The sequence below is a fragment of the Ceratotherium simum genome, chromosome 19 (assembly GCF_057802395.1).
Source record: "Ceratotherium simum simum isolate JZ-2026a chromosome 19, ASM5780239v1, whole genome shotgun sequence".
In the NCBI taxonomy this organism is placed as follows: Eukaryota; Metazoa; Chordata; class Mammalia; order Perissodactyla; family Rhinocerotidae; genus Ceratotherium; species Ceratotherium simum.
Window position 1 is genome coordinate 12,142,934 of NC_141918.1, and position 24,559 is coordinate 12,167,492.

The 24,559-nt window shown below is 35.2% G+C and overlaps 1 protein-coding gene across 3 annotated transcripts in view; it reads left to right on the forward strand.

Moving 5' to 3' along the window:
- The window catches only part of ZNF292 (zinc finger protein 292), a 95,390-nt gene that overhangs the window by 36,161 nt on the left and 34,670 nt on the right, over window positions 1-24,559 (forward strand). For 2 of the 3 annotated variants that reach the window (XM_004422098.3, XM_087443853.1), the window contains 3 exons: window positions 13,164-13,318; window positions 13,512-13,590; window positions 15,848-15,983. In XM_004422098.3, coding sequence (XP_004422155.1) covers window positions 13,164-13,318; window positions 13,512-13,590; window positions 15,848-15,983 — 370 coding nt within the window. Of the gene's footprint in view, window positions 1-13,163; window positions 13,319-13,511; window positions 13,591-15,847; window positions 15,984-24,559 lie in introns of those variants that run through there. The other variant, XM_087443854.1, reaches the window with a different exon arrangement.

Here is a 24,559-nt window from a genome sequence, read left to right on the forward strand (position 1 = left end):
TGTATGCCAGGAATAGTTGTAATTTTTTCCCCCATATAGCTGGTTGTTTCAGCATTATTTATGGAATAGTCTGTACTTTCCTCAGTGATTTCTAATGGCACATCTATTATACACCAAGGTCCCATGTATACTCACCTCTATTTTAAAGCTCTCTCTAATTCTCTTCTGTCATCCATGCCTGTACCAGTATCACATTCTCTTAATTTCTCTCTCTTTAGGATAAGCCTTGCTATCTGATTAGGGCAGATACTTCCACTTGGCTCTGCAAAATTGATATTGGCCTTTTGTGTGAATTTTAGAATCAACTTGTCAAGTTACGTGAAAAATATTTGGGGAATTTCGTTGGCATTGCTGTGACTTTATAGATTAAATTTGGGTCATATTAACATCTTTAAATTTTGTCTACCAACATCCATGAATGTGGCATTTCCATTTATGCAGACCTTCTTTTATGTCGTTAGATGAAGTTTCATAATTTTTTCTGGAAAGATCTTATAAATATTTTGTTAGGTTTATTCTTAGGCACCTCATAGGTTTAGTTATTGTCAATGGTATCTTTAATAATTATATTTTCTATTTGTTTGCTTGTGAATAGAATTGATGTTTTGTATTGGTTTGATATCCTGTAACTATAGGAATTCTCTTGGACTTATGTATGCATTGTCTGCAATAATGACATTTTTATATTTCCTTTCCAGCTTTATTATTTTCATTTCTTTTTCTAATTGCATTGATTAACCCTACAGTGTTGAATAGAAACAGTGATAGCAGGCATTTTTGTTTTGTTTCTGACTTTAAAGGGAAATGCTTTTAACATTTCACCCTTAAGTCTGAGGTTTGCTATGGGATTTTCTGAATGCCCTCCATCAAGTTCAGGCCCAAATTGAGGGACAGTCTACAAAATAATTGATCTATAAACTTTAATAGTGCCAGGGTCCTAAATGAGTCTTCAAGTTTTAACTAAGACTTAAAGAGAGTGAAGGGACATGACAATGAAATGCAACACATGGTTCTGAACTGCATCCTTTTCTATAAAGGACATCAGTGGGATAATTGGCACCCTTGAATGGTGTCTGAGGATTATGTGGTAGTAATGTATCAATATTTATTTCCTGATTCTCGTGGTCATAATCTGGTTATGTAGGAGGTGCTTGTTTGTAGGTAATATGCACTAAAATATTTGGAGGCAATGGGGCATCAGGTTGGCAACTAACTCCTAAATGGTTCAAGAAGAAATTTTCTCTGTACTATATTTCCAATTTTTCTGTAACTTTGTGATTGTTTCAAAATATTTTTTAAATATTTATAAGTTTATTACAGGATTTGGTTTGGTAACATTTAGGATTTTTAAATCTGTTTATAAGTGAAGATTGGCCTATGATTTTCCTTTCTCATACCATAAATACCCAGTTTTCAAGTTTACAGTAACCTCAAGCAGTGAATTGGGGAACTTTCGCTCCTTTTCTTTTTTCCCTTCTTTTCTTCCAAAAGTTTATAATAAAAAGATCATCTGTTTTTTAAAGGATTGTTTGCTGTATTCTCATCTAAAAACCATCTGGTGAATTTTTTTTTTAATTGGATTCAGTTTTTTTAGTGGGTAAAGCACTGTTTTGTTATTTTTTTTCCTATTCTTGAGGTAGTTTTAATAAGTTTTTAAAAACTCTTCCCAGTACTTTCAGGTTTTTAAGCTATTTCATTAAAAACAAGTAAATAGTAAAAAAAAAAGATTTTTACAACTATTTCAAATAGGGAATAAGGTTATTCAATGTATTCTTATGATTTAAAAAAAAAAATCTGTGTAGCCTCTGTAGTTGTGGTTCCTTTCTCATTCCTAATTCTATTTATTTGTGCCTGCTTTTTTTTTCTTGATCAATTTTGCCAAAGGATTTTTTTTTTTTTAAGTCTTTTCAGACAACCAGTGTTCGGTTTTGTTGATCTTCTCTGTTGTGTCTTTATGTTCTATTTCATTTATTTCTGCTATTTTTACTATTTTTAAATTTTTGTATTTTCTTTGAGTTTATTTTGTTCTTTGTCTAACTTAAGTTGGCTACTTAACTCAGTTGTTCCCACAAAATTCTGCTTATTAACCACAAAAATCTTAGCAGCATATAACAGTAAGCAAGTATTTCTTACTCATCTGAGGTCAGGGGGCGACTGGCTAGGCACCTGCTGGTCTTGGCTGGAGTCATGCACAGGTTTGAGTTGGCTAAATGTTGGCTGATACAGGTTGGCCTCAACTAGAGCAAGAGATAACATCTGCTTCTCATCCTCCTAGGAACAGCAGGCTAATCTGGACATAACATTTTGATAGCAGAAGCATAAGAGGGAGCAAGATCCTTAAACTTTTGGCTGGCCTACCTTCACTTCTACCCCATTCTTTTGGTCAAAACAACTTGCATAGAGTAGGAAAATATTCTCTACCATCACGAGAAGTACTCCAGAGTCACGTGAAAAAGGGCCTGGATACAAGGAGGAGCGAAGAATTCAATCTACTGCACTTGCTGTCTCCAATATTTTTCTTTTCCAAACTTTTTATTATAGAAAAGTTAGAAGAATCGTACAATGAATATCCATATACCTTTCACAAGTTTCACCAGTTGTTTAGATTTTGCTGTATTTGCTGTCTTGTGCTTTAATTTTTTTCTTTTTTCTGAATTCTTTAAGAGTTGGCAGACATCATGACATTGCCCCCCTTGCATTTATCTCTTAAGGCCAAAGACACAATCATCATACTCAGGAAATTTAGCATTAATACAATAGTATTATCTAATTATAAAATACATTAAAATTTCTCTCTTTGTCCCAATAATATCCTCTATGACTCTTTCTCATTTTCTCTTTTCTAATGCAGCCGGTTTTGCTTTGTCACAACATATAGCAGTCACTTTGCTTTTCAAAATTGCACAACAAAAATCACAGGGCTTATGGGGAAAATGGGGTTAGAGGCACAGCACTCAAAAACTTCATCAATCTCTCTCTCTCATACACAGACACACACACACACACACACACACAACCTTATAAAAACAGTAGTACAATTTTATGCCCCTTTAGTGGTTAAGACATACATAAGTACTAAAATAAATGTACTATACCTTGAAAAAGACCTGAAGTTTGCTTGTGAAAGTGGCTGTCTGAAGGGATGCAGCTTGTGAGTTATTGTGAGATGGTGGAAGGAGAGTTCTCTGAAATTGGACAGAAAGTTGTAACACCATGTATGGGTGGGTGTGGTTCATCACACATTTGGTGAACTGAGGTAGCTGGTACATGTTTGAGTTGTATGCATTTTGTGTATTTCTACACAGCTGTCAGTTCAGCTGGGTGCAGTTATCTGCTTTCACCTAATGTTTCTTACCAAAAGAATCACATGTAAGCAGATTCATGTTTTGCTCATACTGTGTTGAAACAAATTTGTAGCTTTTTTAAAAAAAAGCTATAGCAGAACTTACGGTATAAAACATTTGCATCTATAAATTTTCCTCTTATATTGCTTTAGCTGCATCCTGCAAATTTTGATGTGTTGTGTTTTTGCTATAGTTTAGGTCTAAGTATTCTCTGATTTCTATTATTTCCACACATAATTTAGAAGTACATTTATAAGTTGATTTTGTACCCTGCAACTTTGCTGTAGTTGTTGATTATTTCTAATAGTTTTCTGATGGATTCTTTAGGGTTTTCTATATATAAAATCATGTCACCTACAAACAGCAAGAGTTTCACTTTTTCCTTGCCAGTTTGGATACCTTTTATTTCTTTTTCTTGCCTAATTACTCTGGCCAAAACCTACAGTACTGTGTTGAATAAGAGTAGCGAGAGTGTGCACTCTTGTCTTGTTCCTTTTCTCAGAGGAATGGCTTTCAGTTTTTCCCTGTTGAGTATGATGTCAGCTGCGGGTTTGTCATATATGGCCTTTATTATATTGAGGTACTTTCCTTCAGAAGTACATTTAAAAAATTTCAAATTTATAGTTTTCTTTGTAGGGGTATTCTTTTGTTAATAGTTTCTGACTTTATTGCAGTGTGTTAAAAGAATGTGGAATGTGTAATATTCTTTGTTATTTCTTGTGACTGTCTATGTGGCCTAGTTTGTGGTCAGTTTTTGTAAATGTTTTAATTATGTTTGTAAAGAATGTGCATTCTCTAATTTTTGAGTGAAGTTTTCTGTAGATTTAAATTATCTTATTTCATTAGCTGAATTTTCTATGTAAATACCACTAATTCAGTCCAAACTCTCCCTCAGTTTTATAAATCTCCTCTCAGCTTATTCAGGTACATTAAGTAGTCTATCAAGTTCATCTTGAAGAAATTTCTTCTAGAGTCACCTGATATGCTGAAGTTATTCTTTAGGCCCATTACACAGCTGTCTTCTTGGGATCTTTCTTCATCATCTCTCTCATGTTAGATTCCCTTTTTCCTAGATATTGTTCTTACTCCTTTCCTGGTTTATTCTCTCATTTTGGTGGAATTCTCCTTTCCGGAGCATCCTAAAAAAAATGTGCCTAGAAGGTGAAATTTTTGAGAACTTGCATGTCTGAAAATGGCTTTTCTGTCTTAATACTTATGATAGTTGGATGTGAAATAATTTCCCCTCAGTTTTTTTTTTTTTTTTTTTGTGAGGAAGATCCGCCCTGAGCTAACATCCATGCTAATCCTCCTCTTTTTTTTTTGCTGAGGAAGACCGGCTCTGAGCTGACATCTATTGCCAATCCTCCTCCTTTTTTTTTCTCCCTAAAGGCCCAGTAGATAGTTACATGTTATAGTTGCACATCCTTCTAGTTGCTGTATGTGGGACGCGGCCTCAGCATGGCTGGAGAAGCGGTGCATCGATGCGCGCCCGGGATCCGAACCCGGGCCGCCAGCAGTGGAGCGCGTGCACCTAACCGCTAAGCCACGGGGCCGGCCCCTCCCCTCAGTTTTTAATGCAGTGCTTCATTTTCTTTTGTCTCAAGTGTTGCTGTTGAGAAATCTGCTGTACTCCACCTCCACCCCCACCCCCCCGCTCCCAACTTATTTTGATCCTCTCTTTGTCCTTGAGCTCTGATTTTGCAGAAAAATACTTTGATATAGGTCTACCCCCAGTAATTGTGCTGGGCACTCAGTGGGTCTTTCCATTCTTACAATTCGTGTCCTTAGGTTCTAGGAAATCAGCTTGAATTAGTTCTTTGATTTCTTCCTCTCCATTTCTCTGTTTTGACTTATCAGAATTCCTGTTGTTGATTATGGGACCTCTAGCACTGTTCTCCAAATTTTTGTATCTTTTCTTTTTTATCCCTTTTACTTTATTTTTTGGGGAAATTTCCTCAGTTTATCTTCCAACTCTTTAATTGAGGTTTTCATTTCTGCTGTTTTTTTAAGGAAGATTGGCCCTACACTAACATCTGTGGCCAGTCTTCCTCTTTTTTCTCCCCAAAGCCCCAGTATATAGTTGTGTATCATGGTTGTAGAGTTGTGGCTGTTCTATGTAGGATGCCACCTCAGCATGGCTTGATGAGCGGTGAGCATGTCTGCGCCCAGGATCTGAACTGGTGTCCCCGGGCCACAGAAGCAAAACACACGACCCGAACCGCTATGGCACCAGGCCGACCCCTCTGCTATTATATTTTAATGTAAATCTTTGTTTCTATAAATATTCCTTTATGATATGGTGTTTTTATTCATATGTCTAGTACATTTTTCACAATTCTGAGGATATCATTGATAGTTTCTTGGAATTTTTTTCTTCTGCCTGCATAGTCTCTGCTCACTCCAAGTTTCTTTCTTTTTCTTTTCTTTTTGTTACTGTTTGTTTTGACCTCTCACCTATTAGGTACTTTCCTCAAATGTCTGGTGGTCCTTGGCTGTCCATATTTAAAGGAATACTGCTGAAAAACTGATTGAGAGCTATGAGTGGGGTTTATTGTGATCTTCATTGTAAGGTGACCTAACTGGTTTCTTTTCCTGGGGAAGGCTTCATGTCAGGATCTTTTGGTCTTTTCTCTTGAGTTCCCAGAGAAGGACTCAGCTAAGGACTCTATAGGTTCTGGCAGTGGTTTGGGATTTGAGAAGGGAGCTGTCTCTATAATCAATATGTAAAGTTGACTTGATGCTCCGTTAAAAATAAGATACCTCCCCTCAACTAGGGACAGATACCTTTTTTTTTAAACTTCTCTACAGAATAAACTTCTGCTGGGGTTAGAGAGGAGTAGTGCCTAGCTTGGATCACCTAGTTGTAGATAGGGATGAGGAAATGAGTGAGGCTTAACTGCTTAAACTGGCTTTCAACCATTCTTAGCCTCACCGTCACCCCGTTTTCAGAGGTACCTAGTGCTCCCAATTCTTGAGCCCTTTGGTGATTCTGCAGAGTTAGCATCTTTATGTAAAGCCTACTTAGGAATCACTTTTCTTAGAAGGCCAATCTTCCATATGCTTTCCAGTGTTTAAAATTTTGTTTCTCTTTCCTCCATTATTTTCTTAGCCCTTATGGGTTTATGCCACTTTGAAAAAATTACTGTTGCGTTAGTGAGGTTTGGAGAGAGCAAGGTGCAAAATGTATGTTTCCAATCCAGCATTTTTACACAAAACCTTAAAATAAATTTTAATAACTTTGAAATTTGAAAGAGGACTATTCATTCACCAAATGCTCAGGGGGTCCAAAAATTCAAAACTATAAGATAAATTTGCCTTCTTTCACTCGTGTACAGTGGAGTTTTCCAGAGGTTGCATGATGTGTGATGTTGCAACAGATTAAATGCAGAAATAGATATGAGAATCCTGCTCTTTTCTGTTAAGTTAAATGTTGAAGAGATTTGAAAAATGTAAAACAATGCCACTCTTAATTTTTTTTGGAAACCATTTTTTTTCATTAAAAATACCTTACTTATAGTAACATGATGGATTGATTGTTATTTTAAATCCATTCATAAATATATAATTTAAAGATCTCAGTTTTTATTTCTAAAATGGTGAATATCAATAGTTATGACCCACTTAAACAAAAACTCTTTGGAATCCTCAAATAATTTTAAAAGAGTAAAGAGTCATGAGATCAAAACTTTTGAAACTTCTACTCTGGAGAATCCTAGATGTAAATTAGAACTGGAACATGAGTATAACAATATAAACACATCCAGCACTCCACTAGTCTTATCTTTACATAGGCCAGTAATGTAATTTAATCCTCAGGTTCATTAAATTTAACACCACTGTGGTTTTATTCCTCTTTTGTTTTCTCTCCTAATAATCCTTAGAGAAACTAAAGGAAGCACTGGAAGTTAATCTATACTGTTTTTCTCCCTAGAGTATATATGTTCTAGTCTCTGCTGGTTTAGATGATGAGAAATCAACTTAGAGCCAAAATGTTAAAGTATGCATTTTTGTTCCCAAGGGAGTGAAAATTGGTTCTTAGGGAGCAAAAAAATCTTAGATATTACAATAGTTTGTGGCCCATAAACAGGTATACAGTGTATCTGTGATATTCACAAAAATTTTTTGGGGTAGGGGGACGGTTAGGGAAAAAAGTCAAAAGGCGCCTTAGGAGGGGGTAATAATGAAAAAGAGCTTGAGAAACACTGAGTTAGAGACGCTGTTATAGCATGATCCTTTAACCTTTCTTTTGCTTGTATTTCTTTCTCTTATCCCAGGCCTCCTCTCTAATACACACTGTAGAATAGAGGCTGTGACTACTAATACCTTGTAAGGGTCCAGTAGATCCTTAAGGAGGGAGGCAGCTAAATGAGGCTTCTATCAACCAGGGAGCCCATGCCTGGTCTTAGTGGAGGAGCTTGGCTTATTACTCAGCTCCAGCCAGTTGTTGCCATGCTGAAATATGGGCCCAAGATTGCCAAATTTTCACAAGTTTTTAAACCAGAAGAGCCAGAAAGCCGAGTTTTATGTAAAACTTATGATTTTTAAATATTAGAAACTAGTTAAAATAATTTTTAAACAATATGCACACCAATCAAAACCTCCTTGAGCCACCAGTAGTCTCTTGTGATATTTTGGAATGTGACTCTTCTACAAATATGACTCCTCTGCAGCATCCTGAACTCAGAGTCATCTTACTCCTGCTTGAATAACTTCAGTGATAGGTCCTCCGGTCCCAGGAGGCCAGCCTGTTCTGTTTTTGATAATTCTGTTTGATGGTTCTGAAATGTATCTCCTTCAGACTTGAGCCTAGTGATCCTGGTTTGTTCTGTGAGACCACACAGAATAAGACCAACTCTTCTCTTACATGACAAGTCTTCATGACAAGTCTTCAGATTTATGAATGTAGCTGTGAATCAGATTTTCATTTCTCCAGTAATGTAGAGCCTAGTAAAGAACTCAGACTCTGAAGTCAGACTAATAGGGTTTGAATCTCCTCTCCCTTGATCTTGGGGCTTGTTACTTTAACCTTTTTATGCCTCACTTTGTCCATTTTTAGTATAAGCATCTTACTATAATTTACCTAATTGCTAATGGGTAATAACATGTAAAGCTCTCAGAACAAAACCTAGCATATAGTAAATATTCAGTAAATGTTATTCATTATCCAGATTAAGCATCCTTAGTTCCTTCAGTCATTCTTCATATAACAGTTTTAAAAATTTCTTACCATACTTAGTTTATAGTTTACTCATTAATGGAAGCAATCTGGTGCCTCATAGGAAGACTTTTAACATTTCTTTCCCTATCTCTTATTCCCCTATACCATCTCCCAACACCTCTCTCCAAACCAGATCACAGTGACCATTATCTTTGTTTATATGTGTATGTGTATATAAATATAAATACACGCACATACCTATATATATATATACACATGCACATTCACTTACTCATTCTTGAGGACATGTGGGAATAAAAACCATTGGTGAGACAACTGAAGTGTGAGACTTTGGCCCCTCCCCCACTTCCCTAATAGAATCCCAAGTTTATTTATATATTTTCCTTCCTCCACATGGCTTTGTGCCTCAGAGAATCAGGCCTTATCTCCAGCTTTGGAGAGTGAGTTCTGACTTGTTTAAAAGTCAACCATGGGGTCCCATTGTGGCTTTGTGATTGTTGACATAGGTGTGTCATGCAATTGTGACCATTGAGACCTGAGGAGAGATCTGATGGGAATTGGATTTGGGGTTTCTGGGAAAGGTTTCCTTGTTCCTAAAAGACATGCACATGAGGAGATGGTCTCATCTTTTCTTCTGGCTATTGCTGAGTCTGGATAAGAAACCTGTTTCACTCTCTTGAGACCTAGGGATTGGATATGGGGGTACCACCTGAGGATAGCAGAGTGAAGACATAGGTGAGAGTCCTTGAGGAGATTGTTGAACTACTAAACTAACCAATCCTGGAACCTGCCCTTCCTCTTCATTTCCTCTTACGTGAGAAACTTTTCTTATTGTTTATGCTGCTTTGAGTTGGATTTTCTTTCAGCTAAAATAAGCCTAACCGAGAAAGAAGTCATTTAATTCTACTGTGGCTGGCAAATTGGATAAATAGTACTTATCCTCACAGAATTATGAGGAATAATTAAAATAATATAGGTAAAAAACACTTAGTAATTATAAAGTAACTCCACGGTTTTATAGTTCTGTTACATTACCACAAGCAGCATTTGTTTGTAGTGGATAGAATGTTTCACAGAGTGAGGCTGCCTGGCTTTGCTAATTACCCATTGTATTAATGTTGTGCAGGTCACTGGACCCTTTAGTTACTACTCTGTGAAACAGAATTAAATGATCTTTAAGGTCTCTTCTGATTCTGTGAAAAGAATATGAGTCTGATCATTCTGGGATTCCTGCCTGAAAGCCCTTATATAGATTAAGGCAGTAGATAGAAATAAGTAACTTTTTTTAATGGAAGAAAGCATAATTTATTAACTAGTCATGTTGGGGATGCTTCCAGTTTCACAGTGATTCTACTGATCTTAGTGTCTTGAGAAACAAGGGAACTTCTACTATTAGTAGGCTATGAATATCAACTTTCATAGATTTATACAGATAGATATTTATTTTCTAAGCCAACTTAACTTATTCTCCTATATGTAATTAGTATGAGCATGTCATATTTTTTTCATACTTTCTCTCATAATCTGCTGTCATCTTTTCTTCTACCCCCTCCCTAGTTGCATTATTCCTAGACTATTAAATAGCCACAGAAATGGTCTCCTTTTCACCAGAATCTGCTTCCTCTCCCTCTTTCCTCATCTATAAAATGAGGTGAAAGGAGATAATTTTTAAGATGCTTTCTGGTTCCAACATTCTGTGATTTGTCAATTATTTTTCTCATCAATTCAGACCCTATTACACCCCAAAGAATTCATCTTTGGTTACACATTTGATGTAAGTTTAAAAACTTCTTTCATCTGAGGACAAAGGAACTCAATTACATAAAGGAAAGAAGTAATATATGAGTACCTTTTGCAGAACTAAACGTATCAAGAAATGTAGGGCTTGGGCAAAATGTAGATATATTTACATATATGTAGATATATATGACTTTTTTAGGTTTTTTTTTTGAGGGTTGGGAGACAAGAAAAGGAGGAAGCTTATAATTTCAAAGCTGTTGAGAAATATGTATGATATAGTTTCTTTTCTCTTCCAGCAAAAGTTAAAACTATTATGGCAGTTGATTCATTACTGCAAGAGGACTAATAGGGGAAACCTAAGTGTTCAATCTAATCCATATTAGATTGAGAACATTTGCCAGGCATGAAATTCCCTAGATGTCTAAACTTGTTTTTTTCAGGAAAGGGAAAATATTATTTAATAACTTTGTGTGAAAAGACATATGTAGCTAAAGTAACAAGTATGCATAGTTGGCGTTAATTCTGAAATCCTTGAAGATGTGAGTGAGGTCATCTTCTCTCTGTCACATCACCATAAAATGCCTGAGGAAAACGTTAAAACCAACCACGCCAACTTGGCAGTGTAACATTTTTGGACACAGAATATCACACTCCGTTTTATTCCTAGAAATAGAAGGATAATCACAAAAGAATCCCAGAATGCAGATTTTTCCATTTAATTGGTAGTTTTTGTTTAGATCTTTGTAAGTCCTGTTGAGAGATTTTTTTTACTGCTGACACCAAATACATGGTGTCTTTTCCAGTACCACTTCTCCAACTCTCCAACATCAAATAGGGATCCTACAATTCAGTTCAATTCTGACACTACCTGGAGTTATCATCAGACTCCTCAGGTTAAAGGGCTCAGTCCCTCACTTCAGATGCCAGTTGCAAGTACTGGGTCTCCAGACTACCTGCACTCTGTCAACTTGGAGAGGGTCAGGGTCTGTGAATATATGACTACTCAGAAAGTAGGTTATGTTGCTCTTTAATTTACCAGATTACCTTTTCTGTTCTTCCTTTCTTCCTTGTTCTTTCTGATCACTTACTACTTCTGCTAGAGGGAGCTTAGTGGAGAGGACAAGGCAGTGTCTTCTTTTGAGTATTTGAGAGTAGAGTGTAATTTCTTCCTTCCTTCCTTCCTTCCTTTCGTCATACCTACCTACCTACCTACCTGTCTACACCTTTTTTTAAAGCTGCTTCTGTATGCCAGAGCATACAAGCCCTCATGGAATTTTCCATCAAGATACCCTCTCTCCTAGGAAATGACACCTGAATTTCCATGTGATGAGATGAGTCTTAAATTTTGAAGGGTGAAGAAGACCAATTGTGGCAGTCTTCTATATTTTAAAGACATTTAATTAGAGTCCTACTTCATTTAGCTTAATTGTAGAACCTTTTAGATAAGTTTTTAGTAACTCACTATTTTAATAGTTGTGGAGTCTTACCATGTGAGTGTCTATTTAACTGTTGCCAGTTTCTTCCATATCTTCATTCTATAGGATAAACAGCATTTTTTTTCCTTTTAGTAATTTTGATGAGGTGAATTTAAAATATTTACTTCATTAAGGGTGAAGTGTTTTTTTTAATTTAAAAAATAAGCACTTTATTTTAAAATTACTTGACCTTATAATCATTCTTTAATATCTTTAATATTGATTTTATGTATGTTGAAGGTCTTTAGATTATTTATTTATTTATTTATTTTTTTGAGGAAGATCTGCTCTGAGCTAACATCTGATGCCAGTCCTCTTCTTTTTTTGCTGAGGAAGACTGGCCCTGGGCTAACATCCATGCCCATCTTCCTCTACTTTATATGGGACGCCGCCACAGCATGGCTTGCCAAGTGGTGCATTGGTGCGCGCCCGGGATCCAAACCAGCGAATCCCGGGCCGCTGCAGCAGAGCGCGCGCACTTAACCGCTTGCACCACTGGGCCAGCCCCTAGATTATTTTTATTTTATTATTATTTTATTTTATTTTATTTTAATTTTATATTTTATTTTATTTCATGAGGAAGATCAGCCCTGACCTAAGATCCATGCTAATCCTCCTCTTTTTGCTGAGGAAAACTGGCTCTGAGCTAACATCTATTGCCAATCCTCCTCCTTTTTTTTTCCCCCCAAAGCCCCAGTAGATAGTTGTATGTCATAGTTGCACATCCTTCTAGTTGCTGTATGTGGGACGTGGCCTCATCATCCCCGGAGAAGCGGTGCATCAGTGTGCGCCCCGGGGTATGAACCCGGGCCGCCAGTAGCGGAGCGCGCACACTTAACCACTAAGCCATGGGGCCGGCCCAAGATTGTTTTTTAAATGGTAAAGCTTGTCATAAAAACAGTTATATGTTATGTACTATTATTTTTTTGTTAACTGAAAAATTACATGTCTTTTCTGAGCATCTGCGATTCATTTATTGTTAGGTATTGAATTTTTTGCTCCTTATATGAAAAATAGAAAATATAAATGTTCTTTTAAATTCTTCACTGTATGCCTGGTCAAGTATTACTTGCCCAGGTGTCTTCTTTTTAAAATAACTTTTAAATCTTAGAAATTTGGGGGCAAAAGGTGGTATTTTGACTAGGAAAGACAGGAGATAATGCTTGCATTATTTAAAACCAGCCTTCACGAAATGATGCTGTTGTTGGATGAATTAACACTAATCTTTTCTCCTGCAGAGAGCTGCTGGAAATAAAACTATGAAGCCATTGCTTTTAGTATTTTAATCAGCATAAACTGCTTTTTGTTTTTATAAATAAAAAATGTTACTTTTCAAAATTTCTCAGGGAGCAAAGAAAAACAGTTGATTGGTCAATATGTATTTTGATTTACATTGAATACTTTTTATTATTCCTTCCAAAACAGACACTCCTTGAATATGCAGAGAAATGGAAAACTTCAGAAGATCCTTTACCTTTACTGGAGGTATACACAGTGGCTATCCAAAGTTATGTTAAAGCCCGACCATATCTTACCTCTGAATGTGAAAATGTAGCATTGGTTCTGGAACGTTTGGCATTGTGAGTAGACCTTTGAGTAAATAAAAAATTAGATTTAGCTTTTTAGTTTTAACTTTATATCTAAGGTCTTATGATAGTTTAATTTTAAATAGATTAGTTATGAGGTGTCTACTGATGATATTAGAATTATTCATTTCATTTTACTTTGAATTTTAATAATTATTTGTATCTTTACCAACTTTTTGTTTTTTAGAAGCTGTGTTGAACTTTTACTGTGTCTGCCTGTTGAGTTATCAGATAAACAGTGGGAACAATTTCAGGCACTGGTGCAGGTGAGAATATTTACCTATTGGATTTAATATAGGTATATCTTATGTCAGTTTTCTTTATTCTTAAGAAATTATTCAGTTAAACTTTAAAATATATAAGTAATAACAAACATTAATTGCTGCTCTTATCAACACAAGTGTCTTGCGTATGGTAGATGCTCAATAAATGTTTACTAAATGAGAATATACATTTAGATAGATTGGTTGAATGTTTCACAGTTCTTTAAGAGCAAATAATTAGGGCTTTGCCAGAGCAGTAAGGGAACACAAAAGAAAATGCCTGCATTTGTATTTAGAAATTAATTAATTAATTAATTGCTGAAAATCTGCCATATGCTGGTAAGAGTTTAACGTATCTCATTTAATCCTTATGAAAACTTTGTGGGGGTAGGTATATTTTTCCCATTTTAAAGGTGAGGAAACTGAGGCTCATACTCTAAAATATTTATCTGCCCAAACTTATACAGCTAATATCACAGAGTAGTTATTTGAACCAAGGTTCTGTATTCCAAAGCCCATGCTTTTTCTCCTATATCTGAAAACACGTGCTTTATCTTTTTGTCTACTTATATAAGTACTATACAATTTAGCCCTTAGTTGTTTTGGAGTATCTTCAAGAATGTTAAATTTTGTTTCAAGCACTAGATTGTGCTGGATATATTATAGCTTCTAGTAAATTTTGACTAATTGTTTAGTTAAAAGGAATGTTCCTGCTAGCTAGTTTCAAAAAGTATAGTCGTCTCTCTATTTCTCTAGCCAGAGTTCTTAAAATATCTTTTGGCCTTATGTTTTTCTGTAAGAGATATATTAAAGAGGATTAGTCTCAAATTTTAGAAGCATGTGGAATAAACTGTAGTTAGGCAGAGAAATCAACATTCCTATTTTAGTATTAAACATTAAAATCTACATCAAGTGAAAAATTCTTGAAGGTAGGATTCACATCTTAATACCATAGGTTTCCATGTAATGTCTTACATATAATAGATACTTAATAACTGTTTGTTGAAATGAAGGTGTCTTGTCCTGTTTGTCACATTGCAACTAACTTTTTGATCATGCAATTTCTACTTCAGCATATTAGTAACTTGTATCTTAGATTTTTTTTTTCCCTAGCAAGTGTTTATTTTTAGGCAAATAATTATTTCAGAACTTTTTATTGTTTGGCATTCAGATACATTCTACCACAGAATTAATTAAATAAGTTGTTTATATACAAATATAATACTGAATTCTTCATACTACTTGTTTTGTCAACATAAGATAAACTTTTAAACCTTACTTTTTGAAACAATAGCACTAGTTGGTACGTTTTCTTATGGTTACTGAGAAGGAGACAACTCTTTATATCCCTCTATGGTAGCTTTTTGCTCAAAGAAAATTTCTTAAAGCGCTTGAACTTGTTGCAATGGGAAGATTTTTATGGTTTTGAGGAATAGAGTTTTGTGTAAACATAGTGTGCAGCTTTAAGAATTTCCATGATACTGTGCTCTCATTTCAAGGCTTTCTCAGGGTTATTTTATATCTGCTTAACAGCATTTGTCTCATTTTACTTGTGTTTTAACTGTTTAAACATTTCTTTACCTCGCTAGAGGATAAGCTCCATAAATGCAGGGACTAGTTGCTCTCTTTCCTAGTACTTTCCCCATAGAAATTCTCAATAAACATTTTCTGAATTGAATAAAAACTATTGGTCTTTCATGACCTGAAGAATATGCCGATTGCATGAACACTTGGAAACAACTAGTAAGCAAGATTCAATGTCAGCTTTAATAGGATATTACCAAGGCTATGTAATGAATAAATGAAAAATCACACATTTAGTTGTTTTCTTTTCATAAGTCCCTTTTATTGGGATATGTGTAAGTTGTCACGTAGGCCTTGATGCATTTATTAATGATAGAAGTTTTGGGGAAAATTTTTTTACTAACACAGAGGATATAAAATGTGTAAGGTCTTTTATGGTATGGATATTCTGATAGCTTCCTTGAGAAATAACTCTGCTCTTGGTTTAGATTTTGAGGAAAAAAATAATATGGATTTATTTCTAGAAATCCGTTGTATTTGTTTAAAATTTATATTGATATAATTCTTATCCTTGAGATTTGTCTTTAAAAATCAGAAGTAAAGGAATTCAGCACTTTGTAATGTGATGTGAAATTTTTAAGATATTTTTCAAAAGTTTAGTATTATATTTAAAGCCTGATAAGCTTGCTTTTGAAAATCTGTTGTAATTCTTTGGATGTTTATTTAATATTTATAGGTAGCTCATGAAAAGCTGATGGAGAATGGCAGCTGTGAATTGCATTTTTTAGCTACTCTAGCTCAAGAGACTGGGGTGTGGAAAAACCCGGTACTGTGCACTATTCTTTCCCAGGAACCATTGGATAAGGATAAAGGTAAATTTTCTAGAGAGAGAGAGAAAAAAAAGGAATCAGTAGACTAGAAAAAATAAGTACTTAAAATTGTTTTGATATAATTCATCTCAAGATATCCCAAAGAAGGACCATTTAATTAAATTTTATTTGAGGTTCTTGAGGCCCTTCACTGTTATTTTATTTGGGGGAAGATGTATTTATAGGATTATACAATCTTAGAGTAACAGAGAAACTAAAATATTTTCCCAGCATCTGTTCAACAGAGGAATTCCCTCTGCAAGATCCTGACTGGTGGCAATCTAGCTTAAATTTGATAACTAACTTATTTGACAGATGGAGAAGCAGAAATAGGGTAGTTAAATGATTTTCCTCAAAGCAGAATAAGAAATTAATGCTAGAATTCTCAAGTCTTTTGTCTCTAAGATTAGTACTCTTTCTCAAACAGCTTATTGCTCAATTTTATTTTATCCTGCTTTGTTGTTATTGGATAAGCTCGGGCAATAAAGATCCCAGTTTACCTCAAACTGGCAGATATCCTATTGGAAAAGTAGATGGCTAAATCACTAATATGTATAATAGTTACTGTTCAGAGTTGAAAAATTGTATATACTACGAAGAAGAGCACAGTTGTCTTTGGTATTTTTCTTGTGATTATTTAGGAAGGTGCCCAGATTTCACCCTAACCTTTCCCAAGGTATTTAACTAAAGAAGTAAATAAGCTTCTTCCATTGTTTATTGCTGCTTTTCCTGTTGATTGATAGCAAACTGTAGATATTTTGCTATGTGATAGCAAATTTGAAGGCTCTGAGAAGGGAGTGTTAAGCCCATTGCTTGTGAACTCGCTGGTACTTTGATATTTACCAAAAGGCTTCCCAGCCAATCTCCAAACTTCTTTTCAAGCTGCTTGTTCCTCCCTGACCCCCCTCTTCCCATTTCTCCCTGCTTTACTGATAGTTCTAGCAATGTTATCTGTTTCTTAGTTTTCACAAGAAGTTTACTTTTAGTACTCCCTTCCTTCATGGATATCGACAGATTAGCTACAGTGCTCTGAACACCTTAGAGAAAATGGAGAGTAGATATTAAATATATTAATGATAATATCGAATTTCATTGTATAGTTCCTAACAGTTTGAAATGTTCTTTTATATGGTTTCATTTAACCTCACAATGATCCTGTGGAAAAAAGTAAGATCTTTATTGTGCCTATTTTACAGATGAGAAAATGAGGCTCAGAAAAATTAGTTGTCTTTTCTATATCGTATTGCCAGTGATATGAGGCAGAGCCAGGAGTTGAAGTCAGATCCTCAGTCTCTCTCCTTTTTATATTATGCCCTATTTTACCTAGCCTAATAAAATAAAATCGCACCTAGCTTAAATAAAGAATGAACTCCTTTTTTCTGTTGTCAGTCTCTGAAGAGTGTTTTTGCCAAACTCACACATTCTACTAAAGCAGGAAAATGGGACCTTTACCTTAGCAGAGATTTAAAATTTTTTTTAAAAGAAAATATACTCAATTTCCTTACTTGTTTAAATGTGCCTAACATTGTTTCTGTTAACAAATGTCTCCGCCCGTCTCTGTGCTGCTTTATTTCTTGGTCTTCACCTGACATAGCCACTGGAATAATTTGGACTATTCAGCCAAGAGGAGTTTCAACAATAGCAGATGGATTGTAGGTAGCCAGACTTTAATACAACTTATGAATCAACCAGAGAGATGTTATATGATGAGAGATTTTGCAGCCATAATTTTTACTTTATCCTCTGTGATTTAGAATGCTTCTTTGATGGGAGTTATTTTATGGATAATAACATAAATTAGAAGTTCATGTTTATTTCCTTTGAAAAGTTGAAGGAATTAATATTTTACACATACATACTAATTTATTTACATTTTCAAATTTGGTGATTTAAAAGGATGGATAACTTTTAGCTTTTTGTATTATATATCCAGCCCCTTGGTTTAACTGAATTTAGCCTATGCATGTTTGAAGAGAAGAGCTAGAGCTCAGGGAATAATGAGTACACCTGATAGGCTCCTGTGCTCATTAATTTGTTTGTAGTGAAGCCTTTGAAGGTTTGATGTAGTATTTGAACAGTAGATAATCCACTTAATCCTGAATTGTTTTCTTTTTTTTTTTTTAATTGACTAATTTTAGACTTACTAAAACCCAGCTAAACCAAAAAATGCTCTTTTGATTTTGGGGCATTGAGGGTGGGCAGGACTGAATATTGAAAATGCTGGTTTCACTTTAAGGTTTTAGCATCCTAGAATAAGGTTAACTAAACGAACATAATTCAAGTAGACAGCCTTTGAGTATCACAGGAACTTCAGGCTTATATATTGCTTATGCCAGTTTCTGTAGTCATAATCTCAGGATTGGAAAGGCACTGAATGCTCATTTATTTTTTACTCAATTTTAACTCCCTTCTAAAACATTGTTGATAGATATATCAGCCTTTGCTTGAACACTTGTAGAGAATGGTAACTATGTAGTTCAGTCCGTTCTTAGTCTCCTATTAGAAAATCTTCATTGTGAGAACTGTGAAAACTGCATTATTTGAGTTTACGCCTTTTGGATCTAGTGCTACCCCTAAAGCCATACCAAACAAGGTATAAATCCCTGTTTCACATCATCGCGATTGTCATATTTAAAGATCGCCATCATGTCCACACCCTGTCATCTTTTCTTCCGTAGACTAAAAGCCTTCCTAGGGTGGCATGGTTTTAAATCTACAATCACAATTCCTGATTTTTGAGTGCGTTTTGTTTGTTGTTGTTCTCTTGAATGTGTAATTCTTAGAACTTAATGTGTACGCTAAATATGATCTGGCCAGCTTTGAGGTCATTGGTACTCTGATCCTCTTCATCCCAACAATTTATACTTAAGTTAGTGTTACTTAAGATGACATTACTTTTTTGGGTAGCCATATCATTCTGAGAACTCAATGAGGTAACTAAAATTGCACAAAAAATTTTAAATAAATGATACTCTTAAATTATCTACATTTTTATACTTTGTCTTTTGGCACACAAGGTATTAAATTTTTTTTTCTCTTTAATTTCACTGTGTTCGATCCATTCTGTCTCTGCAACTTGTTGATAATCTCCCAGTTTCCTCTCATTAGCAGACCTTATTAGCATACACTCTGTTGGCATCCAGGTCCTTGATAATTACCGTAAAGAGCTCATGTCCGGAAACCTAGCCCCTGGTATACCAATAGAAGTCTTCCTGCTTGCCTTCAGTCCCTTAATCAATACCCTTTGATTATGGTTGTTTCATCAAATACGTCTGTTTTTCCTTATGTCTGGTCCATGGTTCTCCTTTTTGTCTGTAAGGATTTGATGAAAGACCATAACAGATATTTGGCTAGAGTTCTATTAAGTATGATTGTTTAATATTGAAGTTAGTCTGACCTAATTTATTATTTTTTAAATGAACTTTTTATTTTAGAGTAGTTTCAGATTTGTAGGAAAATTGTGAAGACTCCCCATATTTCCTATAACCAGTTTTCTCTATTAATATCTTACATTAGTATGATATATTTGTCACAATTAATAAACCAATGTTGATGCTTTGTTATTTTTTTTGTGAGGAAGATCGGCCCTGAGCTAACATCCATGCTAATCCTCCTCTTTTTGCTGAGGAAGACCAGCTCTGAGCTAACATCTTCCTCGTTTTTTTTCCCCCCAAAGCCCCAGTAGATAGTTGTATGTCATAGTTGCACATCCTTCTAGTTGCTGTATGTGGGACGCGGCCTCAGCATGGCTGGACAAGTGGTGTGTCCGTGCGCGCCCAGGATCCGAACCCGGGCCGCCAGTAGCAGAGCGCGCACTCTTAACCGCTAAGCCACGGGGCCGGCCCCATACTTTGTTATTAACTAAAGTCCATACTTTATTCAGATTTCCTTAGTTTTTACCTGATGTCCCTTTTCTGTTCCCGGATCACAGCCAGGACACCACATTACGTTTAGTCATCATGTCTCCTTAGGCTCCTCTTGGCTGTGACAGTTTTTCAGACTTTCCTTGTTTTTGATGACCTTGACAGTTTTGAGGAATACTGGTCAGGTATTTTGTCGAATGTCCCTCAACTGGGATTTGGCTGATGTTGCTCTCATGATTAGAACTGGGCTTATGGGTTTAGGGGAGGAAGATCACAGAGGTAAATTGCCACTGTCATCGCATCATGTCAAGGGTACGTACTATCAACATGACTTCTCACTGTTGATGTTGACCTTGATCACCTGGCTGAGGTAGTGTGTTTGTCAGGTGTCTCCACTATAAAATTACTCGTTTTTCCCTCTTTCCGCGCTCCGGTCTTTGGAGGAAAGTTACTACATGCAGCTCACATTTAAGAGGTGGAGAATTAAGCTTCCTTTCCTTGAGGAGGCAGTGTCTACATAGATTACTTGGAATTCTACACAGATCTGTCTTTTCTTCCCCCTTTATTTATTTAGTCATTTATTTATATCAGTGTGGACTCATTAGATATTTATTTTATACTGTGGTCATAATCCAATACTCCTTATTTATTTTGTTGCTCAAATTATTCTGACTTTGGCAGCTGGGAACTCTCTGAGTTAACTTCTGTATTGCTTTGGTATACTCACATCATTGTGGGTTATATTTTTTGTTTGAGTACTTTCTTGCTTTCTGGCACTATAAGATGCTCCAGGCTTATCTTGCATATTTCCTGCCCCAGTTCTAGAATCAGCTGTTTCTCCAAGGAGCCCTAGCTCCTTTTATTGGCAAATAGTATTAGAAACCAAGATGTGGTAACTAGGTTTGCTTGTTGCTGCTGGGGTGTCATTGCTTCTAGGACATCTCAGTGGACAAGCAGAAAAATATATGTAGGTATACTATCTGTGTATATACACATATCTATAAATATTTCTGTATGTAACCAGCTGTATCTATGTTACACTAAATATGAGAGTTCATACTGATGTCTCCAACTCTAATCCATACTACATGGGTCGTTATAGCCTCTTCCTGTTGTTTATCTGGAACCTCTTGTTTGAACAGAATGTCATATAATTGGAATCATACGGAATGTAGCCTTTTCAGACTGGCTTCTCCCACCATTGGCTATCCATATACTTAATTAATCAGTCCTAATATACATGTGTAGTGATTTCAGAATTGATAACCTGTACCCCTGTAGAAAGCAACTTTAGCAAGTACAGTGCTATATAGAGTTTCTCTTGCCATTATTCTTAGAGACTCCACTCATCCAAAGTTAGTTAGATGATCACCTATTCCCCCACCTCTTTCAGTGAAGTTCTTTCATAACATTTGTAATATAGTTAGATTCTTTTACCATATTTTGCATTCCATCCTGTGTACCCCCAAACTCCTAAATAATTTTTTTTAATTTGCACACCTTAAGATTCCCTCTTTGTGCTGTGAAGTTCTATGGATTTCGACAAATGCATAGTGTCATGTATCCATTACAGTATTATACAGAATAGTTTCACTGCCCTAAAGAAATCAACTGTGCTTCATCTATTCAGCCTTCTCCTGAGCACCTGACAACTACTGATCTTTTTACCATCTCTATAGTTTTGCCTTTTTGATATTGTCATATAATTACAGCCTTTTCAGTCTAGCTTCTTTCCCTTAGCAATATGCATTTAGCATTCATCTGTGCCTTTGTGTGGCCCAATAGCTCATTACTTTGTATTGCTGAATAGTATTCCATTTTATGACTGTACCACAGTTTGTTTATCCATTCATCTATTAGAGAACATCTTGTTTACTACCAATTTTTGGTGTTTAAGAATAAAGCTGCTATAAGCATTTGCATTCAAGTTTTTGTGTGGACATAAGTTTTCACATCAGTTGGGTAAATACCTAGGAGTACAATTGCTAGATCATAATGGTAAAACTGTGTTTTGCTTTGTAAGAAACTGCCAAACTGTCTTCTAAAGTGGCTGTACCATTCTGCATTCTCATCAGTAATGAGTGAGAATTTCTGTTGCTCTAGACCCTCACTAGCAGTTGGTATTGTTATTTTTGGAATTTTAGCCATTCTAAAAGGTGTGTAGTGCTATCACATTGTTGTTTTAATTTGGATTTCTGTAAAGACAAATGATATTGAACATCTTTTCATATACATATTTGCCTTCTGTATCTCTTTGTTGGGGAGGCATCTGTTTAGATTTTTTGCCTATTTTTTAACTGAGTTGTTTGTTTTCTTATTGTTGAGCTTTAACAGTTCTTTGTATGTTTTGGGTACAAGTCCTTTATCAGGAGTTTTGCAAGTATGTTCTTTCACTCTATGACTTGTCCTTTTTCTTAACAGTGTCTTTCACAGAGCAGAAATTTTAAATTTTAATGAAGTCCAACTTACCAGTTTTTTCTTTCATGGATCGTGCTGTTGGTGTTTTATCTAAAAACTCATTTCCAAACCCAAGGTCATACAGATTTTTCTCCTATTTTCTCCTAGAAGTTTTACAGTTTTGCATTTTATATTTGGGTCTATGATACATTTTGAGATAACTTTTGTGAAAAGTGTAACCTAATTTACGTTTAGTGAATCTGTCTTGGCTCTTAATAGTCACACTTCTTTTTCTGAACAGTCACAAACCATGTTTTTAATATAATTAATTTTGAGTCTCTTACTCAGGGTTATATCTATTCCTCTAGTCTACAGTTTTGCAAAATTTACCTTCAGCCCCTTTTTGAAAATTACGTTTTCCCATTTCTGTTTCCTCCATTGTTGTTCTACCCCTTTCAATCTAAAGCTTATTATCAGAACCACCATAAGAATAGAGAAATTCTCCTTTTCTCTGTCGTCATAAATAATACATAATCAAACCCAAACATCAGGCCTTTCTCAAGAAGAGAAGTTGAGAATTTTCCACCAGTTTGATTGTTCTCAACATTTTTCGTGAGCTAGAGGTCATCTTGGGTTTTAGCTTTAATAACATTTTCCATAGGTTAGTACCAGATCTCAGACACTCACTGCATCCTTGGTCCAGAGCCTGCTTTTCCTTCTTTTATATGTGTCATTTTAAAATCGAAACTTTGAGAGAGCTCCCTATTACAGTCACACTGAATTCCTTTGGCCATTCCCCTTCTAATTCTATATTGGGGTAATTTACAATTGCATATTTGCATTTTTATCAACTTGCCAGTCCTTTCTTGAATCTTAAGCCCTGAAGATCTCTCTTTTTTTTTCCCCACAACCCTTTGGTTTTCAAAGGAAATTTCTAAAGCTTAAGCTTTTCCGTAGTACTTATAAATCTTTCAGTTTTATGAGAAAATAAGCCTTTATTTCAGTAATAAACTTTGCATTTTAAAGTGAACATGGGAAAAATGCTGCCTGGTTTACCAGATATTAGTATATGTAAGATGTAATAATATTTTAAAGGGAGAGGAGATGGGAAGAAAGAGCAAGGGATAACTAATACTGTCCAGGTAAATAGGGTGAGGCCAGATCTGATTAAATGCAGCTACTGCATTTGCTTTCAGATAGTAAATCTCCAGTTCTTTCACTCTGACACTTTTGGTATATTTTTCATGTGTGTATATATATTTTTACCTCTGTGTATAGAGAATGCCAAAAGGGTTGACTCTGAGACCTAGACTTAAATCTATTGACAGTTTTTTTGTATTAGGACATTTCTTATAGAAAGTCTCTAAAAAGAGCACCTTATAGACTATATAGTAATTTAGTTTTCCTAACTTGTTTCTCTTTCATTATCTTTTATTTATTTCCTTTGTTTTCCTTCTCTCTCCTTTGCTTTTAACTGACCTTGTCTCAGTATAAAAAAATAAGTAAATGGAGCATTTTAGTTTTTATTTTTAAAAATCTTTACCAAATTAGATGACCTTTTTCTTGTGTATAACCCCTAGATCCTTGAGGATCAGTGACTCTGGATAGAATGTAACTATAGAACTTAACTGCAGTAAGGTTTTAAAGTGTTCACGCTCCCATTTCAGGCTGATGACATTTTGTATTTAGTTTGTATTTTGTTCACATTAATTATACTCTACTATTATGTAATTAAATAGACCCCCAAATTTTCATTTTTACTACAAATGTTTTTAAAACACACATCCAGTGGCTCCTTGAAACATCCTAGAAAAATACATTGTTTCTGTTTTAATAAGTGTATTTTATAATAATGTTACATAGATATGTCAGTTTAATTAAATGTAATACTAATCTTATTTCACACAAAAATTTTAGTGTCGCATACTAACTAGGTTCATCTATGACATGGAATTTTTTCTTATCTGTTTTATATCAATCATGTCAAAAATCAGTTATGACCATAAAATTTCAGACTTAATGAAAAAGCAAGCACCATGATTTAAGAAATTCTGACATCTTTAAGTGAAAATTCTATTTCTTGTAAGTGTAACTTTCCCTTCAGAAAGGGTGAGAGGCGGGGTGAAGATTGACTATCCCTAATTGGAAATTTGGACACTGAAATACAGTTACCTAGAGCAGTGGTTCTCAATCCTGGCTGTGCTTAAATCACCTGTAGAGTTTTTAGACATACCATTGCTGGAGGTCTACCTCAGACCAATTAAATTAGAGTTTCTGGGTGTGAGCGCTAGGCATTAGTACTTTGTCGAAGTTCAAGAT